The sequence below is a fragment of the Dermacentor albipictus genome, chromosome 5 (genome assembly GCF_038994185.2).
Source record: "Dermacentor albipictus isolate Rhodes 1998 colony chromosome 5, USDA_Dalb.pri_finalv2, whole genome shotgun sequence".
Classification (NCBI taxonomy): domain Eukaryota; kingdom Metazoa; phylum Arthropoda; class Arachnida; order Ixodida; family Ixodidae; genus Dermacentor; species Dermacentor albipictus.
In genome coordinates, this window is record NC_091825.1 from 3,482,082 (window position 1) to 3,504,746 (window position 22,665).

The 22,665-nt window shown below is 45.1% G+C and overlaps 1 protein-coding gene across 5 annotated transcripts in view; it reads right to left on the minus strand.

Moving 5' to 3' along the window:
* The window catches only part of Raf (Raf oncogene), a 275,768-nt gene that overhangs the window by 211,107 nt on the left and 41,996 nt on the right, over positions 1 to 22,665 (minus strand). For all 5 annotated transcript variants that reach the window (XM_070538212.1, XM_070538215.1, XM_070538214.1 and 2 more), the window contains 2 exons: positions 11,017 to 11,191; positions 891 to 967 (listed from right to left, as the gene is read on the minus strand). In XM_070538212.1, coding sequence (XP_070394313.1) covers positions 891 to 967; positions 11,017 to 11,191 — 252 coding nt within the window. The remainder of the gene's footprint in view (positions 1 to 890; positions 968 to 11,016; positions 11,192 to 22,665) is intronic.

Here is a 22,665-nt window from a genome sequence, read left to right on the forward strand (position 1 = left end):
TTCAAGGAGGCTCCTGAAGCTGCCGGTCGGTCCTATTTGCAAATCAGCATATCTTGCGGACCTTTCACGGTCCTTGAAGCAAACAACCACGGCAATACGTACCGGCATACACAAATGCACCCCTCGAACAAATTGGCATTCACTTGCGTAAATTGTGCACGCTGTGGCTGTTCCTTGCTGCGAATATGCTAAATGCCTTTTTGAAAATGAGGTTAAAAAAAATATAAAGTGAGCAGCTCTTGCAGAAACCAGCGGAAAAAATTCCACAAAATTCCACGATAGCTGCGTCGCAGGGGGCCATTGTGTCGTTGCAGTGTGGCAACAAAATTGTCTGACTTGTCTGCCGACTAGGTACTACACTGCTGCTGACACGGCCGTCAGCAAAACACAGCTGTCGCATTGCACGCCTGTCTCCTTTCCATCCCGAGGATGGAGGCAGTCGACTTGTGTATTGGAGAGGCAGATGGGAGAGGGGCATACGCTGCTGGCAATGTGTAGAGTGAAGCGACGAAGGAGGAAATCTGCATTAATTTATTTGGCATGGCCTACAGTAGAGAAGCTGGAGACCAGGAGCAAGGTACATATTTTGTACATTGATTTTTTTTAACTCTCTGTACTTTCAGTAAGATCCCCAATTAATCCTTTACTTTGTACTTGTGGTGCTTGTTTGAAATTTCACAAAAATTCTGGGAAGCTTTCCAAGTAATTATTCATGCTTTACCTGCATTCACAACACCAATAATTAAACTACAATATTGTGTGTCGCAGTGTACTTCTTAAAATAAACAATAAAAGCACGGAGAACTTCTGGTAGTAAGGAAAGAGCAAGCTAGCTTCAACAAGAATGTTTCACCCTCTCCTAGTCAATGTTGTGCCAAAATAGTGCTTACAGTTGTTCTCTGCTGATTCGGTAGAAATGCCCGCACTACTGACTTCATGGGAGATTTTGGCACGTCCTTGGCATCCCCTGCACAGCAAGCAATGAGACACAAGTCAACAGACCTAGCACCAGATGCATGTATCAGACACTGTGCCAAGCACAGGTTATGGGTAGTCGGCAAAACCTGCCAAAATATATACCATATTATCCCTAGTGAGAGCCCACCTAAAATCTAGACGGATGAAAAGGGTGTGGGCCGACAACCGCACTGCAGCCAAAAGTTGTTAAGGTTTGTTTATATGCCCTTGCTCAGTCTTCCTCAAAACTTTAAAGGAGCCAGTCGCTATCACTGTTCAACAAAATGTCAATGACCTCGTCATGCACACGGTCAGACACGGTCAGCAGAGAAGCGGAAGGAGATTGTTTGGCACTGTTCACTTGTCTCCCAGGGTGCCTAGCCTGTGGCAAATGATTCTCGCAGTTCACAGAGGCACAGACAAGTTGGGGAAAGACTGCCACTGAATTTTCAGTAACAGCATGAAGCGAGCACGCGAGAAATTTAGTCTCATTTTACTGAACTGCAGAAATTATAATACTTGAGAATTAAATCTGCAATAAACTTCACATATTTAATAAACAAATGGAAATTAAAAAGCGAGAAAGAGAACATTGCTGCAATTGGAAGCAACAGTGGCAAGTGCCCCATCATCCACTTCTTTTTTTGTTTGTTTTTTCTCCCCCCATTTTTCCTTTGGTTTCCCCTTTCTAGAGTATTTACACATGTGTTCACAATCTAGCCCTAGCAGTGAGCATTTTTGCCAATGTGCGTAGTGGCTCGCTGGTACAAGAGGAACACACATTAAGGTGCGGGCATCATGTAGCGCATGAGCAGCCCAACATGGCCTTCTGAAAACCGATACAGATATAGACAGTCCCTACTGCCCCTTTAGAGGACAACTGCAACTAAACGTTCGACCCACAAAAAGCACAGTATCAGATGTACAGACATACAAGAGCCTCAGTGGTAAATTTTACGCTTGAAATATAAGTGAATGCATAACAAAACGCTCTCAAAAATCGATGTTTTTCACGCCGAAGCTGAAAGACAAAAAACGCGGCCATTACCACTCACCCACGCATGACTTGCATCGTACAGAACCAACGCCCGTGTTATCTGCCTCTCTTGCTTGTACTGTTCCTGTGCAACGGCAATCAAGTTCCGTCTGTCTGCTAGTCATAAGAGTTAGCGTACTGCTAGCTGCTTCATGTGCTGCGTCCACGCCGTTGCACGCCCCCTGTGTTCCTTTAATGTGAAGCATTCTTCTCCCTAGCCAAGCAGGTTTTCTGTATCTGGCTGTCTACGTCCAACGAGCGGAGCCTCGATGCATTCCGTATCTGGTCAGAGACGAGGAGCGCGACCAAGTTAACAGACCTTAGTTACCTTTGACTCAGAATCCAAGCAAGCAACTACCACCATCTGTAGTACAGAATGGCAAGTGATGAGGCTTAGTGGAAAGCGCGCGTAAAGTCTGACCTGTTTCGCTCTGGTGGCATTGCATTCCGGCACGCTTTGCCACTGCATTTGCACCACGGCCACCGCGGCGTGCTCTACTTTTTGACAAACGCAACATGCTGTGCCTCCTGACAGCGTTTCTGGCGTTGTGTCAGAAGGGCTCTACTTTGATGTGCCCGCTGTAGAGGCGTGCAAAATAGCTCGAAGCTAATGTACCGCCGTAAATCATCGCTGGAGAATGCATTTGTTTACATTTTTTGGCAACCTGATCTGTCAAATGCCTGGCATCGTGCAACGAACAGCGTTGTTTACAGAAGTGAGCACACCTATAGTCATCCGGAGAAAGTGTTTGGCAAGCAGATCTTGCCCGGGTAAGTGACTGTGCTCAAGAAATGCGCAGCTTTGTCGAGTGCAGTTTGCATGCTTTGTGCACGTTAACCGGTCTGCAGCGTGCCTGCCTGCTGCGGCACAGTGCACGCTTGCACTCGGAGAGCTGGGACACGAAGGACGTGTTCTGCATTTCCTTGCACAGCGTTGTGTACTCCACAGTGATACCTCATGTTTGAGTACATGTTCGAGCACCCAACAACCACACAATGCGTCGGCATTCTTGCAAGCAGCTTGAATCGCGTGCACAACAAGAGAGACAACCATTAACTTGCAAATGTTGAGCGAGCGATGCGCCTGGGCGCAACGGAGAGATCAGCATTCACGTACAGTCCCAAGACATTCGCCATATCCGCATCGCTACCGCTCACCACAAGGTGTTCGCGTCGTCTGCTTAGGTGCTATTTAACTCTTTCGCGACCGCCCCTATTAAAATCGATAAATTTGATCGACGCCATTTCAAGTTCAAATTCTTGCGCTCTCGCGTGGCTTGTGGGCACCTAGTGCCATCTAGGTTAGAAAGCGGCAAACACACGACTTGATCCACTATGTTTTGTTGGTTTTTTGCTTTACGATTCGTCTCCCTGCACCATTAAAAGTTCGGATTGTGAGGCGAGCGCATCGATCACGGCGTCGTCATCGCACGCAGACGCTCCTGACAGACGTCGTGGTTCTCGCCAATCGAGTGCTTCTGTAGCTGGTTTTGCGGATGAAATCAGTAGTAGTGAGCCTGAAGAAGATGTGGGCAGATCAGAGTTCAGTACCGAGGACGAGGATGCATCAAATCAAGCCAGAACATCCAGCAGGCAAGTGTTGGCCCTATGTGCGGTGCACATTTCGATTACTAATAAATAGTTATGGGTGGTGAAGCATGTACTCACAGCTATATTATGTATTTTCAGGGTCTCAACCTCATAAGACATCATTCCTTGCCAGCAGCTGTGAAGTGCGTACAGTTTTTTTCCTAGAAGAAACTCGGAAGTCGAACCTGTTGGCACGCTCTGGAGTAACGCATGGCACTTCATACAGACCGTCGATGTCTTCCAACTATTTTTCATTGCAGAGCTAATCAACGTTATCAGCAAAAACACAAAAAAATATGCGTGGACGCATATTTTAGAGACGCAGACCTACGCAGAAAAGGACGGCTCATGGAAAAATTTCAGTCCTGGTGAATTTATGCAATGCATCGGAATGCTGATCTACATGGGAATTGTGGAACTGCCTCACCTCCATCTATACTGGAATACCTTGGAGTTATTTTTGGGCCTCATTCCTCCAAGGATTATGCCCAGGAGCCGATTTTTTTCGTTCCTTGTTTTTCTCAGTGTCATGGACCCGGAGAAGACTGACCCTGTCCGTGACGGCAAGTTGCACAGGATCGCACATCTACTGCAGCATATGAATGACGTGTCAGGTCAGCTTTTTCCTCATTATTCTAAAGACTAGCGCAAAATAGCAGGGACAACGCTGGTAGATTCATTAGCGGGGGGCGGCCATTTGGCTATGCACTGTAAGCGATGCCGGTGCGTGCCTGCGTTTGACACCACGTGTGTGCTTGGTAGGGGGAGGCACAAGGTGGGGGCGCGAGCGAGATTTGTGAGGCATATCCCATTGACAGGGAAGGTGATAACTGTGTCAGCACGGCTTCACTTGCCTTGTCCAAAAAAGAAAAAATATACTTACAGAACAGTCTGCCACATTTTCATTAGAATGAGATTGTACAGTTTTAACACTGTGTGCGCATGCACCAACGAAATGTATATATGTACCTTCGCTCGCAGTAAAAAACCAGTTGATGTTTAGCGCTCGTCCTGTCGTCTACTCTGTCTTTGTCCCTGCTATTTTGCGCTAGTCTTTAGAATGATGACACACCAACTAGCCCAGCTTTCTGCCTTGATTGCCTTGATTTCTCGTACATCGGGCCCTGTGCTTCCTTCTTTTATGTGTCGAGATCCCTCAGTTACATATGTGAACCTAATAGCAGCAACTACCTATCGGGCAAGAGTGCTATCCTTCGCCCTGAATAATGGACTGGTACCGCCAGATGTGCAAGCCTTGTTCCATCCCTGCCTAGCGTCCGTGCGACATACTAGAAGAATCACCAAGATCTTCCGTGCCGAACTCTGGAGACACATCCGGTATTTCCACTCGTGCCTACGTGTGCATGCCGCGACTAGGACAAGCTGCCAGGTAACCTGTGACGCCTTGATGAGGACTTGGGCTAGGGAGGCAGCTAATGTTACAGAGTTTCTGTGGTCTTCTGGCCTGCCATCTTTGTGTGCCCGGAAAAAAGCAAAAGAGGATTCCCAAGATGTTCATAAGAAAAAAGTGTTGTGTTTAGCGGAATGTGGTCTCCCAGACAATGTTCAAAGGGTTTTAAGCTGTGGGCCTAAGTTTTGTAATGAGGTTAACGAGACACCGCTTGGGCTCCTTACTATGGTTAGGAAAGTTGGGCAATGTGCAGATGCAGAAGAGAAAGCTAGCTGTATTTCTGAAGGTGTCGACTGCCTGACAAGTAAGAAACCATGCTCACTTGGGGCAACGCTAGCGGTGAACAAAACTATTCATTACCTCAGGAAGAATAATCTCTCTTTGCTGACCGCTGATAAGGGGGGTGGTTTCGTCGTGTTGCCCAAAACGATGTATCATGAAAAGGCTAAGCAGGCTATTGAAAAGAATTTTGTTCCCTTGGAAAGATCTGGCAGGAAAGTATAGGCAGAGGCACTAAAACTGTGTGAACATATCAATTTGACAGGACTACACAATTCTGTAAAAGCTGCGAATATGCCGGGGCTGAACGTATTTTTTTCTGCAAAAACCCACGAGGAAGGCATGCCTCTCAGAGCAATTGTATCCGAGAAAGAAGCCTGGCAAGGTCTGGTATCAAAATACCTACAAAAGCATCTTAGCCAAATAGACGTAGAAGATCCTTTTCGTGTGAGCAACTCAAAGGATGTGATTGAATTTTTGGGTGAGCAAGATAGTGCTTCAAAAGCCAATTTTGCCTTTTCAGTTGATATTGAGGAGCTCTTTTATTCCATTCCCCAAACAGAGTTGTTAGACGCAGTAAAAGAGCGGATTGAAAACTGGGGGGCTGTTCAGTTCCAAAACAGTAGCGGGGTTTCCGTAAACGACTTTGTAGCATTAGTTGAGTGTTACCTCTCTTCCACCTACATTTGTTTTAACGACAAGTTGTTCGTGCAGAAAGATGGCATTTGCATAGGCTCCTGCATAGCTCCAATACTTAGTGAAATTTTTTTAGGCCAATTTGACAAGCGCGTGGCAGCGTGCATAAAACAGGAAAAACGTGTTGCTAGGTGTTTTAGATATGTCGATGATTTTATTGTCTTTGTGAATGTTGAAAACGAGAGCGACAAACCACAGGTTGTAAAAAGTGTTTTAGAAATTTTTGGTGATTGTTCTGGCAAATTAAGGTTCACGGATGAAGTGCCGATGAACGGATGTCTCCAATTCCTCGAGCTGTGTTTGTCTAATCTAATATTTGGGGTTTTACGTGCCAAAACCACTTTCTGATTATGAGGCACGCCGTAGTGGAGGACTCCGGAAATTTAGACCACCTGGGGTTCTTTAACGTGCACCTAAATCTAAGCACACGGGTGTTTTCGCATTTCGCCCCCATCGAAATGCGGCCGCCGTGGCCGGGATTCGATCCCGCGACCTCGTGCTCAGCAGCCCAACACCATAGCCACTGAGCAACCACGGCGGGTTGAGCTGTGTTTGTACTTTGGCACAGGGCACATCTGCTGGTCGTATCAGCCTCGCACAAAAAAGGAAATTCTAGCATATAATTCGGCTCACTCAAAATTGGTTAAGAGGGGCATTGCAAAAAATTGCCTGCGTGGTGCTCTCAAGAAGTCCTGCCACCATAAAACTGAGGCTAGCTTGCAGATGCAAGTGCTCCGGTTGCAGAACGCCGGGTTTCCGAAAGAGATCGTGACGGCTGTGGCGGAATGCCTCCTGAAAGAAATCAGAGCAGGTGGACGCCCTGGCGTAGCAGCGGAAAAAAGCTGCAAGAAGCTGAAACGTACAGCTATACCGTACGTGCACCAGCTGTTGCTAAAGCCCCTCAATTTTCCAAAAGTAGCGCCATTCTTAGATCTTTCCGCCACCCCGCTCACCCAGGCGCTTCCTCCTCCACTCCTCCTGTCGCCCCAGCCTCCTCCGCTCCCCCATTGGCCAATCTGTGTCACGTGAAAGCGGGCCCCGCGCTTTTGTATATTTTTTTCTTTCCGGCACAGAGCAGGCGCCGCGCTTTTGTATATCTTTTCTTTCCAGCGCGCTGCGACCCCCAATCTTGGGCCTGCGACCTCCATTCTTGGGCCTGCGCGACGAAGTACGGCAGGCGGTTTGAAGGAGCGCGGTAGTTTTATACAATGTGTTAGGGCCGAGTGCTTAATTGCGATGCCGTGCTGCTGCGCCTACGGTTGCCACAACAGACCCAGTGACAGCAAAAAGCTTTTTGTTTTACCATCCGCCGGGCGCAACGCAAAACGAAGAAAAGTGTGGATTCACAAGATCGGGCGGGCTGACTTCGAGCAAGTGGCAAAGAACACGTGGCTTTGTGAAGTGACACAGCTCCTCCAACCTCTTCTTTTGACGCCCGTGTCAAAACGGGCCCGTGTCCAGTGCATTGGGGGTGCGTTAAAGAACCCCAGCTGCAAAAAAAAAAAAAAAATTAATCCAGAGCCCCCATTATGGCGTGCCTTATGAGATCGTGGTGTTGGGATGTAAAACCCAAGAATCAACTTTTCTTCTGTCTTGTGTGCCTTGACTGTTCCAGTTAACGCAACACTGCTTCCTTGTGAAAACTTACAACGCAAAAGAATACAGACGCACGTAGTATACAGAGATAAAATTAGCACTTCAACAAGAGTGTTGCTGGTGCCAATGAGGGAGGGGGATAATTATTTTCTGAACCTCTTTCCAGTTGTCCCATCAAGTTCCTTCTTTTCTATCAAATTCTAACCATTTGCACTGTAATAAATAAATAACGATTTCATATGCTGATACGTTGTTAAAATTATCTATACCGCCTATGTGTGAAAACGTTGCTCATGGCCACCACAACCTGTGCATGAGCTACGTACATCTGTAAAAGGCGCGGAACAGAAACAGCCCTGCTGCCAGGCATTGCTGACCGCAGACAGTCGGAATCTCTCACGCGCCGGCCGAACAAAAGCATCCTGCAGGTACGTAAATTAACCTACGAAACCACGTGCACATACTTTCGCGCTGTCAAAACCTGAAACTCTGGTAATTACTCGCGTGTCTGAGCACACCGCGTGCTTGTGTCGTGTTTCAGCAACACGAACTTTTAACGTGCGCGCGCTTTACGCCTTAAATACGCCTTGAATAATGGTGCTTTTCTCTATTTCTTCCGCAAATCCGACACGACATTCTTAAGGCCAGTTACCGACTGACAAAGCAAGATCTAGATTGAAAAAACTGCTCCGCAGGACTCGAACGAACTTTTCCGCGGATTTCCTCCCGTAGCGTGTTAGCCGTCGTCTGCTATGGCAGGCCCACCACCAGCGGCGCCACCGTCGAGGCCGCGCCGAGCGGAGGAGGAGGGAAGTGAATGGCGCTACTTTGGGAGATTGAGGGGCTTTAGTTATCGCACCGGCTGAGAAAAGTTGGAGAGAAGTGCAGTGTGGACGTGATGTTCACTGCCCCAGAAAAGCTGGTGCGCATGTGCAAAGCCGTAAACGAGAAGACAAAAAAAAAAAAACGGTCTGCGCCATAAAACATGCATGCAAGTTTGTACCCTGCATTGTGGGGGTCGTATACCGCATACCTCTCTCATGCGGTAGATGCTACATAGGGCAGACTGGCCGCTGCCTAAATGAACGGCTACGAGAGCACCGAACGCTGGTAGATTCATTAGCGGGGGGCGGCGATTTGGCCATGCACTGTAAGCGACGCGGGTGCGTGCCTGCGTTTGATACCACCTGTGTGCTTGGTAGGGGAGGCACAAGGTGGGGGCGCGAGATTTGTGAGGCATATTACATTGACAGGGAAGGTGACAACTGTGTCAGCACGGCTTCACTTGCCTTGTCCAAAAACGAAACAAAATGTACTTGCAGAATAGTCTGCCACATTTTGATTAGAATGTGCTCGTACTGTTTTAACCCTGTGTGCGCATGCACCAACGAAATGTATATATGTACCTTCGCTCGCGGTAAAAAGCTCAGTTGATGTTTAGCGCTCGTCCTGTCGTCTTCTCTGTCTGTGTCCCTGCTATTTTGCGCTAGTCTTTTGAATAATGATGACACACCAACTAGCCCAGCTTTCTGCCTTGATCAGCTTTTTCCGCCATACTTAAATTTGTGGATGGACGAATTATTCACCCCAAGATAGAGGAGCTCTCTAGAAAGACTGGCTTTGACCAGCTTGCATTTCAAATTGAGCTGGTAAACCAGATTTTTGGGATGGACGACAGACACAGTCACCCTCCAGCTCCTCCAAAGAAGTCGGAGCCCCAGGTGCAAAAAATGCGCCGTAAGTGCAAGCTGTGCTACGAGAAAAACAAGGCAGAGATGAATACGGCAGTTTTTTGTGAGCCATGTGGTGTGCATCTGTATTTCATCCCGACGAGGGACTGCTTTGGAGAATGGCACGCCACCCAACCACGCTAACTTTCTTTTTTGCGGAAAGAACATTTTTCCCACAAAACTTTCTGAAACTTGTGTCATCTCTTTAGAACATAATAGGCTACAAAATGTATATCTTCAAATTTTTTCACTCTCAATATTTTTAATGTTGTGCACATTTTTCAAGCAGAACAATATTCTCAATGTATAAATTTTACATTACAAAAATCTTTTTCATTAATTTGTGTAATAAATATATATGCAACATTTATGTTATTGAATAGGAAATTCTTTTAGCTACATTTTGATACCAAACAATGTAAATAAGGCAATAGTGCCTAGCTGCTATAAAATATTTCCTTCCACCTAGTATAAACTGCTCTTTTCCCCATGGTAGCGAAAGAGTTAAAGGCTGCTAATAAGAAAATTAGACAAATACCAGCCCTGCAGCTTTGCCAAGATTACTTTGCTAGTATATGCTATGCATTTATGGCCATTTTAGCCCAAGTGCCATTTCTTGCCGTTGGCCTTCCCAAAGTTCAAAAAAAGAAAAAGAAAAAAAAAGTTTCCAAAATTCCAATTTTTAGAAATGCTTGATGAAATCAGCACATTAAACAAATGTCAGAAATACACTCAGAATGAATATAATTATTTGGAGACAACACACCCACAATGTTTAATACTAAAGAATTTGGCTTAACTGCACTGCTTAGTGTTTTTCTTTTCAGCATAACAAAAAGAAAAAAAGAAGAGGTAATATTCAACACATTACTTTTGTGCCCAGTGAGAGTGGGCCCAACTACGTTCAGGCCCGCCACTCCAGTAAATCCCAAATGTGGAGGCTAAGGTGGTGGATTATTTACATCAAGTTGCATCCGTTGTCTGCGTAGCGAGATGTCTTATTTAATTGAGAAACTCCACAATATCGCTTGCTTTCTGACTCCATATCTTCTTCCTCAGAGTCTCAATGATCGCACATTTTTTTTTTCAGCTACATTCCCTACATATGCCACTGCCACCTATTTTCTTGTTGCCAACTTTAGAAATGCCTCTGGCAAGATTTCAAATTTTTTGCAGCTTCACCAGTGGCTAAAAAAAGATAACCAGAGACATAGACACACTCAGATTGGTGAGAGAAGTTAACTGTGGACTGGCCCAGCTCTATATGGGAGGTAAAGGGTTAAGCGCATGCTAGCCAGATTCCATTGTTGTAAAAGAATGTGAAAAGGAATACCAACCCCTTTTATTCTGCAAGGTGTTAAAACCGTGCATTGACTGAAAGAGTTTCGACGCACAAACATGGCTTGATGATTTAATAAGCACCTTGGCATGTCTTTAGAAGTAGCGACCAACAGAGGCCCCCTTGGGATAAAATGCAGTCGAGGCATTGAACTCGGCCAAAATCCTTTGAGCAATTTCACCAGGGCAATTTACTGCCTGCTTACATCACTGAAAAGTTGCTGGGGCTCCAAAAGAGCAAAGCTGTTGTTGAAGTGACTGAAAATTCGCTAAGCTTAGCAAGTTCCTAGCTACGTTATCAACTCAGCCCAGCATTGCTGAGGTGTCACAGCTCAAACTTGCATGGGTGACTCCAGTTAACCTGAAATGCATCGACAAAGTACCTGTCGCCTGTTGTGCTGGCAATGGGCACGGTCTGACAGGGCCGGCTACATCCTCGGTGTCAGTGTCGCCCCCGTGGTCGGGCGAGCAGTTGCCATTCATGGTGCAGATGCGGTCCAGCAGTGTTTGCTCACGCATCTGGAACTCATTCAGGCGTCCCGTCAGGTCCTGGTACTCCTGTACACAAGTTTATTACCACATCAGTTAAATACACTGCCACTTGGTTTTGGAATTGCAGTACACTATTTTGGCTTGGGTTCTCCTCGTGCATGGTTATTTCTGAAGAAGGGTAAAAAAGAAGGACACCGACCACTGAATGAATACAAGAAAAGACGTTTCGGCTCCCCTGACGGGAGCCTTGTTCACAATGAAATCAAGGGCGTGCGATACAATGTTTATATGGTTTTAAAATATGTTGTAAGCAGCGCGTGTAGATAGGAGGGAGGGTTCCGTCATTCCGGTTGAGGGTGTTATCTGTCATTTGGATTAGGAGAGATTCCAAGTGGTGTCTTGACGTCAAATTTCTTTCTTTTTCTAATATCTTCGCGTTATCCCAATCAATCCTGTGGTCCAAGTCATCTGCATGCTCTGCCAAGGCGTTTGAGGCGACTTTTTTCTTTTTTACATCGTTGATATGCTGCTTCAACCGCTGTTCGAAATTTCCTGTCTCGCCGATATATACGCAGTCGCAGTCTTCACATGGAATCCCGTAGACGATGCCAGGAAACTTAGTCTTTGGAAGCTTGTCTTTCACGTTTACCAGCCGGTGGCGCAATTTTGGCGTCGATGGGCGTCCAGAAAGGACGCCCATCGACGTTCCTGACTTGAAGAGGCTCCTCCTGTTCTGCCTGGAGAACACTTACTTCACTTTTGAAGGCACCTTCTACAGGCAAGTGCACGGGACACCGATGGGCGCATCCATTTCGGTAACCACTGCAAATTTAACTATGGAATGGCTTGAGCGTCGAGCACTCGCCTCTTTCAACTCGCCGCCCAGAGTCTTCCTACGTTACGTAGACGATGTGTTCTGCATAATTCAGCGAGAACAAATTCCTTCATTTTTGTCACATTTGAACAGTATTGAAGCGTCCTTACAATTCACAGTCGAGGAAGAAAAAGATGGCGAGCTTCCTTTTCTGGACGTCCTCGTAAAGCGTGACAGGCGCAGTCTGGCATTCACCGTGTACAGAAAGAGCACACACACAGGCAGGTATCTGCATTTTAATTCAGTGCACCCGATAAACCAGAAGAGATCGGTAGTAGCCTCTCTTGTCGGCAGAACCAAGCGTATCTGCACAACGCCACAAAGCCGTGCTGCCGACCTACAAGAGGTCCACCGTAATCTCTCGGCATGTGGCTACCCGAAGTCGTTTGTGAACTCGGTGGAACGCCATCTGTCTCAGCCCCCAAGGCCTGACTGTGTGCTCCCAAGAAAACGCGCCCCCATACCGTATGTGCCCGGTGTGAGCGAGGGCTTAGCCCGCGTTCTACGCGGCTATGACGTCCAGGTAGCTCACGTACCGTCCCAAAAATTGCGCCACCGGCTGGTAAACGTGAAAGACAAGCTTCCAAAGACTAAGTTTCCTGGCATCGTCTACGGGATTCCATGTGAAGACTGCGACTGCGTATATATCGGCGAGACAGGAAATTTCGAACAGCGGTTGAAGCAGCATATCAACGATGTAAAAAAGAAAAAAGTCGCCTCAAACGCCTTGGCAGAGCATGCAGATGACTTGGACCACAGGATTGACTAGGATAACGCGAAGATATTAGAAAAAGAAAGAAATTTGACGTCAAGACACCACTTGGAATCTCTCCTAATCCAAATGACAGATAACACCCTCAACCGGAATGACGGAACCCTCCCTCCCATCTACACGCGCTGCTTACAACATATTTTAAAACCATATAAACATTGTAACGCACGCCCTTGATTTCATTGTGAACAAGGCTCCTGTCAGGGGAGCCGAAACGTCTTTTCTTGTATTCATTCAGTGGTCGGTGTCCTTCTTTTTTACCCTTCTTCATGATGCCTCCCGACCAGACGGGCTTCCGTCAAAACCTCGACTTCATGGTTATTTCTACATCCTGCTCTCTTCTTTTTAACTTTTTGAAACTGCCGCAAGTTTATGTTGCCTATGTAACCTTTATCACGCATTCCAATGCAGTGCTTGGAGTACTACGTCTGTAAAGAGTACGTCTTCTCATCGATGGGTCATATGTGCCACACAACTCATCGTACCTTCTAGCGTAATCGCTAGTGCTCACGTCTGTTCCATCCAAAATGTGCATAACTATTCACGTCGCGCACATAACCCGACTAGACAAGGTTCCTTCGCTACAGAATCAGCAACAACATTCGATGGAGTAAGATTGTAACAGTTTTTGCCAGTGAAAAACGGTTAGCGGAAAAAGATGAAGTATGTCTGTCAATATTCTTAACTAAGCAGAATTTCCTCAACGGCACCTTTCTGATGATTAATAATGAAAATTGGCAATAAAATATTTTAATGAAAACGCTTCTGTGCGTGGATGGGCTGGGTTTGCCCGCATGTTTCAGGTAAGAATGACCAAGGATGAACTTAGCACGTCAATGACGCTTTTTGAGAACTTGAATACATGAATGCTTAAAATATTACCTCCATCATCATCATCACCATCATCCTATTTTATGTCCACTGCAGGACGAAGGCCTCTCCCTACGATCTCCAATTACCCTTGTCCTGCGCCAACCGATTCCAACAAGCATCCGCAAATTTCCTAATTTCCTCGCACCACCTAGTCTTCCGCCTTCCTCTACTGTGCTTCCCTACTCTTGGTGCCCTTTTTGTCACCTTAATGGTCCATCTGTTACCTAATCTGCGCATTATGTGACCTGCCCAGTGCTATATTTTTCTCTTAATGTCAATTAGAATGTCGTCCATACCCGTTTGCTCAGTGATCCAAACCGCTCTCTTTCTGTCTCCTAAAGTTATGCCTAGCATTCTTCCATTAAATCGCTCTTTGCACAGTCCTTAACTTGTTCTCAAGCTACTTTGTTAGTCTCCAAGTCTCTGCCCCATATGTCAGCACCAGTAAAATGCACCGATTGTATACCTTCAACGATAATGGTACGCTTCCATTCAGGAGCTCACAATGTCTGTCGTGTGCAATCCAACCCATTTTTATTCTTCTGTGAATTTCCTTCTCTGGTCAGGGTTTCCTGTGATTAGTTGACCTAGGTAAATATACTCCTTCACAGACTCTACAGGCTAACTTGCGATCTTGAACTCTTGTTCCCTTGCCCGGTTATGCATCATTAGCTTTGTCTTCTGCGTATTAATCTTCGACTCCCCTTTCACACTTTCCCTGTTAAGGTCCTCAATCATTTGCTGTAACTCGTCTGCATTGTTGCTGAATAGAACAATGTCATTGGCAAACCGAAGGTTGCTGAGATATTTGCTGTCGATCCTTACTCTTAAGCCTTCCCAGTTCAATAGCTTGAATACTTCTTCCAAGCATGCAGTAAATAGCATCGAAGAGATTGTGTCTTCTTGCCTGACCCCTTTCTTTATAGGTATCTTCCTACTTGTGTAGAATTAAGGTGGCTGTGGAATCTCTGTAGATATTTTTCCAAGGTATTCATGTAAGCGCTCTGCACTCTTTGATTACGTAACGCCTCTATGACTACTGGTATCTCTACTGAATCAAATGCCTTTTCATAATCTATGAAAGTTTTATTGTACTCTGTGGATTTCTCGCTTGCCTGATTAATGACATGGATGTGATCCATTGCAAAGTATCTCTTCCTGAAGCCAGCCTTCAGGAAGGGATACTCTGGTTGACTAAAGCCCAGTATTGCCCTCATTCTATTCGAGATGATTTTGGTGAGCATTTTATTTATTACTGGAAGTAAGCTTATGGGCCTATAATTGTTCAATTCTTTAACGTCTCCCTTTTTGTGGATTAGTATAATGTTTGCATTCTTCCAGCTTTCTGGGACCCTTGCAGTCAATGGACACTTCGTATAGAGAGCTGCCAGTTTTCCATGCATTATGTCTCCTCCATCTTTCATTAAACCTACTGTTATTCCATCTTCTCCTGCCTCTCTTCCTCAATTCATGTCTTGCAAGGCCCTTCTGACCTCATCGCTAGTTATAGGAGTCTGTGCAACCTGTTCATTACTGCTTCGAAAAGAGGTATCGTGGCTCCTCTGGGTACTGTGCAGGTCAGCATAGAATTCTTCCGCTGCTTTTATTATACCTTTGAGATTGCTGATGATATTATCCTGCTTATCCTTGAGTGCATACATCTTGGTTTGTGTTATGGCAAGTTTTCCTCTCACTAATTTCAGGCCGCATCCATTTTTTATGGCTTCTTCAGTCTTTCTCACCTTATGTTTCGTATATCACTCATTTTCGCATTGTTGATCAGTTTTGACAGTTCTGCATATTCTATCTTATCTCTTCAGTAGGACACTTTCATTCTTTGTCATTTCTTTATTAGGTCCTTTGTTACTTGGGAGAGCTTGCCTACTGGTTGCCTTAGTGCCTTGCCTCACACTTCAATAGATGCCTCTTAAACCAGTCCAGTTACAGTTTCATTCATTACCTCTATGTCATCTTCATTCCTATGGTCTAAGGCTGCATATTTGTTGGCAAGTACCAGCTTGAATTTGCCTGCTTTTATCCTTACTGCCTCTAGGTTGGCCTGTTTTTTCTTAATCAATTTTACTGTTTCTTTCTTCAAATTGAGGTGAATCCTAGCCCTCACTAATCTATGATCACTGCACTTTAGCCTACCTATCACTTCTACATCCTGCACTATGTTGGGATCGGCAGAAAAGAATGAAATCAATTGCATTTCTTGTTTCACCATAGGGCTTTTCCAGGTCCACTTTCTGTTGCTATATTTCCTGGAAAAGGTGTTCATTATTCTCAGCTTATTCCTTTCAGCGAATTCTACTAGCATCTCTCCTCTAGGGTTCCTAGAATTGAGGTTGTAGTTGCCAATTTTCTGTTCACCTGCCTGCTCTTTCTCCCCTTTTGCATTGAAGTCACCCATTACTACTGCATATTGAGTTTACACTTTTCTCATTGCTAATACAACAACTTCATAAAACTGATCTACATCCTCATCGTCATGACTGAATGTTGGAGCATAGGCTTGTACTATCTTTAATCTATACCTCTTATTAAGTTTGGTTACGACTACTGCTACCCTCTCAATAATGCTGTAGAATTCGTCAATGTTGCCCGCTATGTCTTTATGGACATAGCCGTTATTTAGCAATGTATAAGCCTCACCAATTCTAATCTTACTAAGGCTGATAAGATAATACATTGTTCTTTAAGGGAACAGGGTAGGCAAGTTTTCCGAAAAAAATCGATTTTTTGTTTTTGTGTAATTTCAAATCTCTATTCTTTCCTTAACATGGCACAGTGTTTCATTTGCGCGTACGCAGAATATTTACCTCAAAATCAACATTTTTCGAAACCTAGGCAGCATCCAGCCACGCCCCCTTTGACACATGCTCGGGAATTTTGCCTCTCCTAAACAGAAAAAAAAAAGTTTTTTCACCGCCTATTTTTTGTCACGTTTAGCGCAATGGCTGTCACTCATCTGGCAACAGTGAAAACCTAGCTAGCATATTTCACTAAAGTTTAATTTCACTTAGCTAAACAAATCCTAAGACGCAGCTGGATTACTCGCAACGCGGGGCGTTTTGCTCGTGCTTTGGCGTGTTTTCACGGACGATCGTATTTATTTATACTTTGGTGCCGGTTATTTAGCGGTAATGCAACGACGAAGCCAAAGAAGTACTTTAAAAAACGTCTCTTCCACGGAAACCGGCATATGTCGACCTCCAATGACGCCGATTCTACGCAAGACAATCCAGGAGTGGGCGCCGCGGCCACCACGTGAGCGTCTGCATCGAAGCTTTTGGGCTCGGCGGAACGCTCGAAGCAGAACGCCGGTGTTTCAGCAGCTCTAAAAGCCTGAGCTTCTCCAGAAATGTCTCCATGGAAAAACTCAGAACACGAATGAGGCGTTCAGCAAGGGTGTATGGGAGCGCGCACCAAAGAATGTCTTTCTTGGCCTCAAGACGCTGAAAATAGCGACAATGGATGCTGTGCTAATATTTAATGACCGCAACATTGCTCGAGCCGACATTTTGAGGTCATTCGGAGTTTCTCCAGGGCGGTTCACAGTCCAGTGGTTGCACGATGTTGACCGATGGCGACTGTACTTTGCAGAGAGGGCTACACGACTGGTAACTAAGGAGGCCCGGAAAACAAGGCAGCTAGCACAGAAAAGAAGTGTTGATGATGGAGGGGACTTACAGGCTGGTGGCTATTGAAAAAATGTGCCAGAATTTGTTTCTATAGCCCTATATTGCAATAAAGCTCTTTCTTCCACTTCAAAAACAATTATCTCAAAACACCAAATTTTGCTGCATTTGACCCTTTTTTTCAGAAACTACAAGCGCTAGGGCGATAACATTTTCCAGATATTGAGGAAACATTACAGACAGTCTACTGAACCAGGATTTTAAATATTCTTGCAGGGGATTTTTGTTTACAGGCTATTTACTGCAGATTTTGGCTCTAAAACTTGGTGGGTCCAGTAAAAAAATGAAAACAAAAAAATCTAACCTCTAAAAAGAAATAATCCTGGTTCAGTAACACTACCTAACATTGCTGATTACAATGCCACCAAGATTAGTGTTCTAACCCCAGCAGATCACGAGAAAAAGGGTCACGAACATAGCCTAAAATGCATGGCTAGAATAGGACCTACCCTGTCCCCTTAAAGAGTATTTCACGGTAAAAAATTCGGCCATTGTTAGAATTCTGGATACCAACATGGCACAAAAGGGTTAATGACAGTGCTGGCTTGAAAGCACCAGCATGACATGCTCTGTGGTTCCCAAGCCCTTTGTGACATTCTGTAAGCACTACAGACATTGCCAACTGGGGAGCACAAGAATGCCTCTGCTGAGCGGCTTCTGACTCGCACCTATGCATTCAGAAAGTACCATATTTACTCGATTCCAACGCACTCTCGATTGTAAAGCTCACCCATTTTCAATGACCAAAACAAAAAAAATGAGTACAATACCGTGCATCTCGTGCTTTCATATAGAAATATTATTTTCTCTCATTCGGAAAAAACAGGTTTATTTCCAATATGATCTTGGATTGTAGCGTGAAGTGACACAGACACAGACTAGAAGCAGATAGGACAAGCGCTAACTCTCAACTAAACATTTATTAAAACGAAGAACATATATATATAGGCGATTGCAAAAAAACGCAGCATAAGAACATGACAATGTATAAAAACATCAGTTAAACATATCAGGAGGTACGGAAGTCAAAAAGGAAACAACAAAAAGACACTACTTCAGATTAACACACGTGTTGTGAAGATACTGAAATTCGCATTCTAACAGAGACAAAGATGCATGGCTAACGCAAGTGCAATCAATACGACTACCTGATATTTATTGATTGCACTAATCCAGCTTTTGAGCCTGCTGTTTCTGAAGTCTTGGAGATCTTTAAGAAAGAGCTGGAGCCTCTAGAACTTATCCATGAGGTCCCAATTGATGATTCCTTGCGCTTTCTAGATCTCAGGCTGAGCCTTGCTAACAAACATGTGTGCTGGTGCTTCGAACCGAGAAGTAAGAAGCCACTCTTGCCCTTAACTCCGCACACTCAAAACTCGTTAAACGAGGTATTATAAAGTTAGGTCTCGTTAACAGCCTCAATAAATTGTGCCCACACCAGATGCAACATAGTCTTGCTGCTCAGGTTGATTGCCTTTCTTGGGCAGGTTACCCTTTGGCCTCAATTTCAGCCATAGCGGAACAGCCCCTGGGGCGCACAAAATGTGATGATCCCGCTCAATCAGGGAACCAGCAGGCTGAAAGACGCAGGCTTGCAGTGCTGCCGTATGTGCATGATTGTTTGTGCATCTTTGCTCATGTGCATGAGCAAAGAAAACTGGGCACCGTGCATGAATCACAGTCGTTTTCTCAGCCCTGGAAAAATTGGCAAGGCTCTGTAAGCGTGTAAACGCGCCTAAATCGCATCAGAGTTGTTGTTCTGTCAGGCATAGAAAATGTTTTCTGACGTGCACAACGAATGTAGTCTACCAAATTCCCCTGTCTTGCGGCAGTAAATGGTTTGGACAGACAGGCAGGTGCTTAAACGATCGACTAAGAGAGCACTGTAACAACGTCTGCAGCACTGTACAAAGCCACTAGGGCATCCATTGCTGGGACTGCGGCTGCGTGCCATTCTTTGAAGATACTGAAGTTCTAGCGAGACACAGCTCACAGCTCACCCGGGAAATTGTGGCAGCTGATTTCATCAGAAAACTTGGTAGTATTTGCGTTAGTGCTCTCTCTATCGCGCCGACCCCTGGTGAAGTCACGTATCTAAACAGATAGAAATCGTAATGCTTTATTTATTTATTTTTTTTTTCAGGTGGCAATGCTCTTAGTTCATCTACTTGCTGTTAGAACACCCCATGTGACTGTCTTACATTTCCTGCGCATGCCCTTTCTTGTATATATACACACGATGTGGCAACGCAATAAAATATTGTTGGAAGTCAGCGCTGTGTATGTCGACTATCGCAGTCCTTGTCCTTCGCGCTGTACATTATTTTTGTTCATAGAGCTGTTCTTGTGGTATTCAAGTCAAGAACAAGAAAAAAGAAATAACTGGCAGTAAAAGACAATAGGAAATTGCAAATAAACTCCTGATAGTAGAATAATGACAGCTGTTCACAATGAATCAGTAATGAAAATGTTTTTGAAACTTTTGGTGGTTTTCTAGAAGAAACAGTTGGTACAGAAAGGGTTCTGGCAGCTCATTAAAGGGCTGCTAAACCACCTCCAATATTTTTTTTAACGTTTCAAGTAAACAGAGTTCAGAATGCCGTCACGAGCAACGATGCCAAACGGGGCACAGCTACATGCCACGGGTGAGCCAAAAAATTTTAAAACGATCCCAGGCTCCTGTCCAGGCCTTTGCAGTATCCCCAGCACTCGTCGTGACATCACCAGGGTGCATATGGTGATGCCATCAGGAGCAGACACTGTCGATTGGTCGAACAAGAACCTGCAACATCCGGTTAGCCTGCTAGCAGGTACACGCGCTCCCTGCTATTCCTCGTCGGTAATCAGTAACTATGGCATGCAACACAAGGGCCAAATCACTCCTGTTCCAACAGTGTTTTGCGATGGCTAGAACGCATCGACTGCGAAAGCACCAACTGGAAAAATGAAACGACGCGACACCGGCTGCCTCATGATGATGCCTTGCGCAATGCCTGGTGCACAACACAGGGTCCATGGATAGCAGCACACTTCACAACAGCACGGGCCGGCACAGGAGCAACAGTGGGTAGCCGAGAAGTGCAGAGTCGCTGTAACTGGAAGGTGCTATGAAAAGCACGTGGGTGGCGACGTGTGCCACGTGACATATGGAGGAGCACTAGGCAAGGAGCACAGACCAGCCAAAGAACAGAGCGCAGCAAAGGAAAGAGCCAAACGAGCAAGGGCTGCGTTTCGATCATAAAACGCATGCAACACTGCTACTACGGCACCATTTCGAAAAATTCTTGCGGCTATGTGTTCGTGGCAGACTCATGCATAACTACAACACCACAACTAAATTTAGACCTCGAAGTGGTTTAGGGGTCCTTCAAGAGGAAGCTTTAGCTCGAGGAATCTTGCCTAAATACCTGGGAAATAATTTTTCATTGACGACCACAACACCGAATTTGGTGAGGTTTGCTGCATTTAAAAAGAAAAGTTAAAATCTATTGCACAGGCAGAAAGTTTTCATTTTTCCAAGCGCAGGGGAGACCAGCTTTCTGAACCCCACCCGTGTATGTGTGTGTGTGTGTGTTACCTTTTATTAACAGTTACACTTGAAGAAACTTCGTCTGACCTCGAAGAATTGTCTTATACTTTGCCATCAGTGATAATATTCCTCCACCTTTCTAGCGAAACTGCAGAGTCCGAGTATAAGCGCTGCTGCACATGACTGCTATCAAATCTGATTCTAGTGAATCATGCTTGGTCTTGTTTCAGTTACTGAGTGAATTATATATAGCATTCATGATCTCTGCAAGCAAGTGGCGATATTTCCGTCCCTAATAAATGCAAATTATAAGAGATCTTCTTTTTCGTGAGTTGTTAGCATTGCCTACTGGAAAGAGAAGCAATACTGAGACATATCATTCACGTGCATTTCACACACTGTTTATACTCTGCCGATGGGGTCACTGAAGTCTGCAATTCTTTTTCAGGGTCAAAAAAGCTAGCAAAGCAATTTGAAGCAAGGTGAACATAGAGTAACATATGCATTCTCTTGGCATAGGCTATTCAAACCATTGGAAATAATGGTTAGTAGGCTGCCTCTTTCTCTTTAAAACATAAAATAAACTTTGTCCTGTGTATATATTTAAATATATTGTGTCTGCCCATGGTATTCACAGTGGAAATAAAAAAGAGACGAAGTGAAAAAAAGAAGAATGTCCAACTATTACGATACTCCCTAATGCGAAATTTGAGCACTGCTCGATACGCATTTTCATTTCGTGATGTATTGAGGCAAAGGATTCGAGACAGAAATCCCTGCACCGACTGGCAGTGGGCCAGTGCCGTTGCAGAGGGAGGGGCAGTGTGGGAACGCTGGCAAGACGAGGACGGTGAGGACATCACGCGGCACGTGTGTAGGCAGAGGGAGAAAAACAACCAGCAACAACTGTCTCCCGCACTGATGTTGCATGCCCCAATTTTGTGCAATCATCTGAGCGTCTGTGTTTATGAAACAGCCCATAAAGTAATCCCTCCATTGCTTTCTAATGGACAGCACAAACAAGGCTACAAAGAACTAATTGTCGCGTGCTGAAGCAAACAAGTTCTTGTGCCATGATTACTGGGTCATTAGCTACTTAATACAATGGAAAAGACAAGAACCAAAATTTTTGTGTCAGTACTCCTTTAAAGGGCCTCTCACCAAGTCTGGCCATTTTAAGCTGACAAGCGCAATGCATATACAATGCACCTTAACGATTGTGTCTGCTAAGTATCACAATGCTATGCGCCCTGGAAAGAGCTTAAATTTCAAACCAAATGCCATTTTTGACCTCCTCGTGGGTGCCGTGCTCCCAGCTGGAGGGTCAACACACACCTATCGCACAAGTGCACCTACATATATGGCAGCGCTGCGACTTTGCTCACAGACAGTGACACGTGACTTCGACAATTATTCAACACAACATCAGTATTTGTTTAATCTATTGCTTCAATAGACAAATTAAATTTTAGCAAAATAAATCCCACACACCACATGTCTGCGAGCGTTTGTTTTAGTTCACACCACAGCAAGAGAGATGTGCTTCCATTTCAACTGCTTGTTCTACATCGTGCAGTCATGCGCACAGAGAACCAAACTATGTCATTGTAAAAGCAATTAAAGTTCGGTCAGTTCATATTGTTACGTAGGAAGACACCGACGAAAAGCTATTTACAAGTATATTTACAAGGCAATACGCCGCAGTTGACCAAGAGGCAACAGCCCGCGCTAGCCTCCAAACAGGGGCGTAGGCAGGGGGGGGGCTTATGGGGCTTCAGCCCCCCCCGAAAT